Below are 7,266 nucleotides of genomic sequence, written 5' to 3' on the forward strand. Positions count from 1 at the left end.
ACTCCCTGCATTTAGGTGGTTTCCCCCCCAAAAAAATTAAATAAGTAAATGTTTGGTCAGCAAAAGCGTTTTGTTTACTTAATGTCCTGTCAATGTTAAAATTACTTTTTAGACAGTAAGTTGTAAAGTCTCTGCTGCATGTTGATATTGCGTCAGGACATCACAGAACAGGAACTCGCAGGAAAGTGAAGGATAAATCAGAGAATTGTGTTTTCAGGGTGACACAAAGAAGACTTATTTCTGGTGAAAGGTCACCCAACTTCCTTGACACTCATCTCTGCGGTTCATACTCAGTGTGCCTCGTAATTTCTGTCCTCTTTCACTCCGGGTTTTTTTTTTTTTTTTTTTTTTTTTTTTTTTGGGGGGGGGGGGGGAATCCATCATATCGTGCTCATTTCCAGCCGCTTTTCCTGTACGGTCTGTCATTCACCACTAAGTTCTGTGTGATCCCTTTCATCGCGCGCACCATGGAAACCTCGTGCGTCCTGGCAAAAATGCACCTCAGCGCACACAAGGCCATATTCTTTACAAAAGGGCCGAAGCATCTGGATCTTTCTTTTCCAGCAGCTCCTCGCTGGCATGGCGAAGCACAAGACTGGGTCTGTGTGACAGAAACCAGTGCTTTTTATAGACTGGGGGACAAGAATGACTGAATGGCTAACGTATCTTCATTAACTGCGAGCTGCATGGAGCTCCGGTCCCTTACAGCAGTGACACGCAGCCACTGGGGTCTCTCAGGATTTTAACACGCAAAGAAAAGACAGTGACAATAAGAAATGTCCTGGCTGGGAATTCTCATTGAGCAGTCGCGTTAGAGGAGCATTGTCCATCATTGTCATACATGTTATTTTATTTTATTCATTTTTTTTTTTTTTTTTTTAACATTTTATCAGATTCCTGCGATTTACTGTAAAAAGTATTAATTACACTAAATACGTTTAATAAATGTATTGTTCAATAATTTGATTACAGCTCAGCCTACTCTATGATAAAATCTGGATATTTACTCGTGCAAATTATTGTTGCTTGAAAATCCAGTTAATACCACGTTTGCAAAGTGAAACATATTAATCACATGCTTCTTAAAATGAGACATATCACGCATACCGTCAGTAAACAGGTGTAAATCACGTTAAAAATGTCACCACACATCTTAAAATCGGACTTTGTTTACTAATAAATTGCTCTGAAATGACGCGCAGATAAGTCGCGAGGATAGTCTCCCACTCATCTCAAATAAATATATAAAGGATGGGTGGACAAAAACCACGCCTTTCAAGAGATGATGACGAGCACCTGTGACCCCGACAACATTTTCCACGCACACACTCGCTACATTGTTAACGCGGGAGACAAGAGTACAGCAAGGACGTAGCCGCAGAAAGGAGACAACTTACCTTTTAGTCATGTAGTCCCGGATTAAAATGAACACTAGAGTTGAGTCGTCCTGTAAATAGAAAGAGAATAGTCGCATGGGGAGGATGACAACAAACAAACACGCGGCAGAGATAAAAAAAAAAAATAATAATAATAATAATAAAAAAAAAAAGGCAAAACATTGCTTTCAGGTAAATGATTAAAATGGGACTGTTGCGCCTGGAAAACCTTCCAAAAAGCTCCTGTTTTAGAAAGAGCGGAACATGTGGCTGATTGCAGAGTTTTAGGCGAATGGAACGGGAGAGATGTAAGATTTGTTTAAAGCCCCGCATTTCCATTTAAGAACGTGATTGTGTTTGCAAAGATCCCTTTCAATCTTCGCACCCCCACCCCTCTCTCTACCCCTCAGCGTCTCTGAGGCTGCTTTGCAATTCATAGAATTGGTAATTTGCTATTGGGACAAAACGTGAAGGGAAAAATAATCAGATCAACCGGGAGAGGTAGCGAGGAAGGAGCCAGGAGGAAGAAACACAAGGTTTCGCTCTCCAAGTTGCTGCCTAGTAAAATGCTTTGAGAGGTAAATGATAAGAATATAGCCTATTTTATTTTCTTGACTCTGTTAAATCTAAATTTCCAGGGATGGAAAAATCGAGAACAACTGGAACAGCCTGGCAGTGAAGAGACAGTGTCATCCAAAATTAAATTAATATGTTATGTATGGCAATTATCAGATGTGGTAGCAAACCTTGATAACGGCCATAGTATTACGTCCTGGATTTCAAAATAAGATACTGAGCGATGTGAATAAATTGTGTATAATATGTCACCTTTGTCACCTGCACACTGTGTGTGGAGGGGAGGGGAGGAGGGGAGGGGGGGGGGGTTACAGAGAGAGAGAGAGAGAGAGAGAGAAAGAGCGTATCTTGGCCTATCATAACTAAGTGGGTAGTGATGATGAGATCATACAACATTGAAAATTACCGAGACAATACAAATAAATGACAGACGCGCAGGCTTTGAAATAGAGCAAATGCTTTCAGATTTGTCACACATTTACAACAGCATTCACAGACACATCACATAGGCTTATTTACACGCCTCTCGTTGTGTGGGTGGCTGCAGAGCTGGAGCCTCGCGCCTTATAATCTATTTAAAATGAGGAGCGCTATAATCATCAGTGACCTATTATAAAGGTGCACGGGCGTGTGTCTTTACGTGCGTGCGCGTGTGTGGGCATGTGTGTGTTTGAAGGGTGGGGGGGGAACCCTTCAAAAAGATCTCCGTACTCCCCCACGTGGTTATTTGCAAAACAACCGGTCCAAACTCGGGGAAACCTAATCAAACACCGCTGCTGCAGCCCCGTTCACCTTCCGTGGAGAGGGGTTGGAGAAAAAAAAAATAATAATAATCTAATAGACAGACCGGATGTGAGAGAAGGTAGTACACAAAACGAGAGGCGCACTGTTTAAAAACTCAGAGACATTTAATAAATAGAACATATGTTTTTCTATAACATATGTAAGATCGGAGCTCTATCCATCGTGCGCAAAAAAAAAAAATGCGGTGCACCATGCTCTGAAACCCTGCACCTATTGAATATGTCCCCAGTGGGCTTGAATCGGAGAGGAGCCAATACAAGAGGAGGGGAGGCGTGTCTTCGCTCTACCCCAAGACCTCCCAGAGCAGGCTGTTGCGTTTTGGCTCTAAAGCCTGGAGACCTCCGAAGTGCTCGTCAGTTTTCGAAGTAGGAGCCATGGCGACAACAGCTCAGTATATTCCGAGGAATAACTCCTTGCCGTCTAACCCGCTCATGCATCCGGATTCGGATAGGATGCACCAGGGGACGACCTATAGAGAGGTGCAGAAAATGATGCACCACGAGTACTTGCAAGGGCTTGCGGCTACCAACACGGGACACCCGATGAGCCTGACGCACCACCAGTGGCTGCCCACTTCCAACACCGACTGGTCCAGCGGCACCCACATCGGACAGCAGGAGCACAAACCCAGCGTGCAGGCGAGCAGAGAGGACCTGAGCAGCGGCTTCCACCACAGATCTCACCTGGTGCACCAGCAGACACAGAGTAGCCACCATGGTTCGTGGGCGCCCACCACAACGCACCACTTATCCCCGCTGTCCCCTGCATCCAACGGTCACCAGTCGCTGGTCTACTCCCAGCCTGGATACACAAACCTCAACGCAATGCTGAGTCCTCAGCCCGGTTCCCTGCACCATGGCATGCGGGACCCACTGCACGACGATTCGGGCAGCCACGACAACCAGATGGAGTCGCCCCAGCAGGCTTTCAGCCACCACCAGGACCACTCGGACGAGGACGCGCCCAGCTCCGACGACCTGGAGCAGTTCGCCAAGCAGTTCAAGCAGCGGCGGATCAAACTGGGCTTTACGCAGGCGGACGTGGGCTTGGCCTTGGGCACCCTGTATGGAAACGTCTTTTCTCAGACCACTATCTGCAGGTTTGAGGCGCTGCAGCTCAGCTTCAAGAACATGTGCAAACTTAAGCCGCTCCTTAACAAGTGGCTGGAGGAGACAGACTCCAACACGGGCAGTCCCACCAATTTAGACAAGATTGCTGCGCAGGGCAGGAAACGAAAGAAGAGGACCTCCATTGAAGTGGGGGTGAAAGGGGCGCTGGAAAATCATTTCTTAAAATGCCCAAAGCCATCTGCTCATGAAATCAGCACTTTAGCCGGCACTCTGCAGTTGGAAAAAGAGGTTGTCCGTGTTTGGTTTTGCAACAGAAGACAAAAAGAGAAAAGAATGACACCAGTGGGGGTCCCTCACCCGAATATGGAGGACGTATATTCCCAAGCAGAGACCCCTCCTCTACACCGCACACTACAGAGTCCTGTGCAGTGACTGTTTTCATGAACAATCCGAGCATTTCCGCGGGGGATAGAAAAGGGAAAAGGGACTATGGAGTTTACAGTATTTAAGTTTGGCTTTTGTTTTCCTGAGAGAAAAGAGACATGGAAAAGTTGAACAGATCAGTTTTGCCTTTAGTATTCGGAGATCGCCATGTCCAACAAATAAATGGCAAAAGGGAAAATGTTAAGAAAAAAGAAAAAAATCAACAAAAAAAAACAAAAAGAAAAAAAATATTCACTGTTACTGATTCCGTGCGCATTTAAAGTGAAACAAAGATCTTTATTTACCAAAATTATATGGAGGAGACATGCATATAGAGTAAATTTGATATCCCATGGCTGTTCCAAATGGGGAGTGATTAAACGTGGCAACTGAGCTCATCTCCTCCTGGGTGCACCACGAACTGTTGGCGCCCACCAGAAAGAGGTGGTTGCCTGAAAACGATCAACACTGGAAATGAATAGCCTACACTGAATGAACATTTTTGCTTTTTCAGGCTTAAACTGATTAACCAGATTTCTGAATATTAGTGTATACTTTCTTTGTTATATTAAGTGTGATGTTTTGGTTTGGAAATACTTTAACTTCAGTGTCTCTCTTTCTGCAGAGTGTCTATGATTTCGTTCATAATTTGCTTCTAGGTACTGTAAGTCATCAGAGCAGCCTCTAATTTTTTTTTTTTCTGTGTACTCAGTGGGAGTTGACGGTTGAGAAGTGATGGAAATTGTGGCACCCGAAAACACTCATTAATAACGTCAGACACGTTTCAGAAAAAAAAAAAAATGTCCAATGCAACAGGACGTCCAAGTTCTGACTGCATGCCTTAAAAATATTTAAATCTTTGCAGCTGACCACGTCGAAATTTGCAAACAGCACCAGACGCTAAAAGGGCACTTCTAAACACGCGTTTTATTGTTTTCTTTTGGGGGGGGGAGGTTGATTGTTTTCCAATTATTGTTTTCTTTGCATGGAGCACTTATTTCTTTCGTTAATATTATTATTATTATTATGATTGCGATTTTATGTCTGTTAATAAAATAGTGAGTGTAGCTGATCTCATTAGGCTTCAACACAATAGCCTCAATCCCATGTTTACAGGTTCCTGGTTATCACCACAGAGCGCTCACAGTCAGCTCACACTGCTTACTGCCTGTTATCCTGTTCTATTCCAAACACTTCACGAGAGATTGGTCAAATACGAAATGAAAAGTAATAATAACTCAGGTAACTTCAGTGCCCCTTGTCGGAATATCACGCCTGTACATGATTTTTTTTTTGTTTGTTTTGTTTGTTGTTCCTCTGTGTTTAAAAAAAAATATTTGAATCTGGTTACAACGGCACCGTTTCCTTTGTTCCATATGTCCACTGTATTATATTAAAACGCTGGAATTGGAGAAAAGAAAATAATAATTCCTTGAGGATCAGTGATGGAGGGATTTACTTTAGATATATTTATTTTTTTCCCGACCTGTAAAGGGAATCTGAAAATCTCATGCGTTGTGTGTCATTTCTTAATGTTGGACCAGTCCAAAAGCCTACAGCAGTGCTATTCGAAAGAGATGAGGGAAACTTTTTTTTTTCAAGAAAAAATAATAATAATTAAAAAAAGATTTTAGAGAAAATGTTGCCAGGATTATTTCCGATATGTAAATATGTCCAATATGTAAACTTGTATCTGTTCTGAGATATTGTTTTGTTTTTCTTTCTTTCCGGGCAGTTTTGTACACTTACTAATTCCAAGAAGATATTTTAATATGATTTCATTTATGAATCTGACCATTTATATATATATATTTATTTCTTAAAAGTGTTTGGAGCTTTTTGTTTAGCTCTGTTAATGGTTATGTTGCAGTGGATTTTCAGTATGTTTTTCCTTTTGTTTACTACATTGGTTGTATGTTGATTGCTAAATGTAGACTGCAAAGTCACATTTATATTTATGTTATAGTAATATTTTATTACTTACATAAAACATATATACAAGAAATGGTCTTCTGTCTTCATTAAGAGCCAAACCACTCGTCCTTTATGTTGCTGTCTGTTGTGGCATCACCAGGCAAACAAGGTAAACATGATCATAAAGTTTAATGCTGTTCAGTGTGCTGAGCATCGGGAAGTGGTGAGCACATCATGTGTTCATTTGAAATAGCTCCTGATTCCTTATGTAACAGGGGATCGTTTCAAATCAGAAGCTGTGTACATGTGCTGTTAAGGGGAATAGACAACAGTATTTTACCTCAGGCATTCCCTGCTAAGTTCACAGTCTGTGACGTTGTTCACATCTTTGTGTAATCGCAGTATTAAATTGTGCAATATTAATACGGAATTACTGTCTTTTCATTGAGTGGTTATTGTTATTGTTCTTAGTGTTATTATTATTATTATTATTATTATTATCATCATTTATTATTATTATTATTATTTAGAATAGCCAAAATAGACATTCCTCAGTTATAGTTGGGGGTGTTTTCTTTTATATAAACCATCGATCATCACTTGACATGTTTTAAGCATTTAAATTGTGACGAATCTTTGATCTGAGAGAAAAGTGCTTGCAGGCAAAAATCCGCCTCCTTTCCAAAGATAGAGAGAGGAAAAACACACAGCATCAACATCAACGGCAGGCCCTGAAATTTCACAAGAGGAGAGACAGGCCTAGATTTACAGGCAACACACCTTGATGTTATTTAGCATCTAAATAGAGATTCGATTTCTTTAAATCAGAAGTGCAGTCTGAAGGTTATCCTACGCATCACCACGGGCAAAAGCTCCAGAGAGCACTCTTTTTTTTCTTTTCTTTTTTTTTTTTACCTTCGTATTTGTACACATAAGAGCAACACATATGTGGGTAAATTCATCAGGCGTTGATATTTTTTCTCTTTCAACCAAATTCACAGTTTCATTTGTACATTTTAAAAATCACCGTGAAAAGTTAAGTTGAAAAGATGGTGCTTCAGCTGAAGTCAAATTCAACATTAGTTTGAAAAAGCGTACAAATT

The 7,266-nt window shown here is 41.4% G+C and overlaps 1 protein-coding gene across 1 annotated transcript; it reads left to right on the forward strand.

Moving 5' to 3' along the window:
* The first annotated feature begins 3,091 nt into the window (after positions 1-3,091).
* Positions 3,092-6,572, forward strand: pou3f1 (POU class 3 homeobox 1). Its single transcript, XM_069703805.1, has one exon. It carries the CDS (start codon positions 3,131-3,133, stop codon positions 4,256-4,258), a length of 1,128 nt encoding a protein of 375 aa, XP_069559906.1. The 5' UTR covers positions 3,092-3,130; the 3' UTR covers positions 4,259-6,572.
* The last annotated feature ends 694 nt before the right edge of the window (positions 6,573-7,266 follow it).

Source organism: Brachyistius frenatus, unplaced genomic scaffold (genome assembly GCF_029030835.1).
Source record: "Brachyistius frenatus isolate BFR_SWC_R1_liver_20210118 unplaced genomic scaffold, ASM2903083v1 Contig_48, whole genome shotgun sequence".
Lineage (NCBI taxonomy): Eukaryota > Metazoa > Chordata > Actinopteri > Embiotocidae > Brachyistius > Brachyistius frenatus.

Excerpts from the sequence above, each read along its gene's own strand:
- pou3f1 (XM_069703805.1), top strand. The coding sequence starts at position 3,131 with ATGGCGACAACAGCTCAGTATATTCCGAGGAATAACTCCTTGCCGTCT.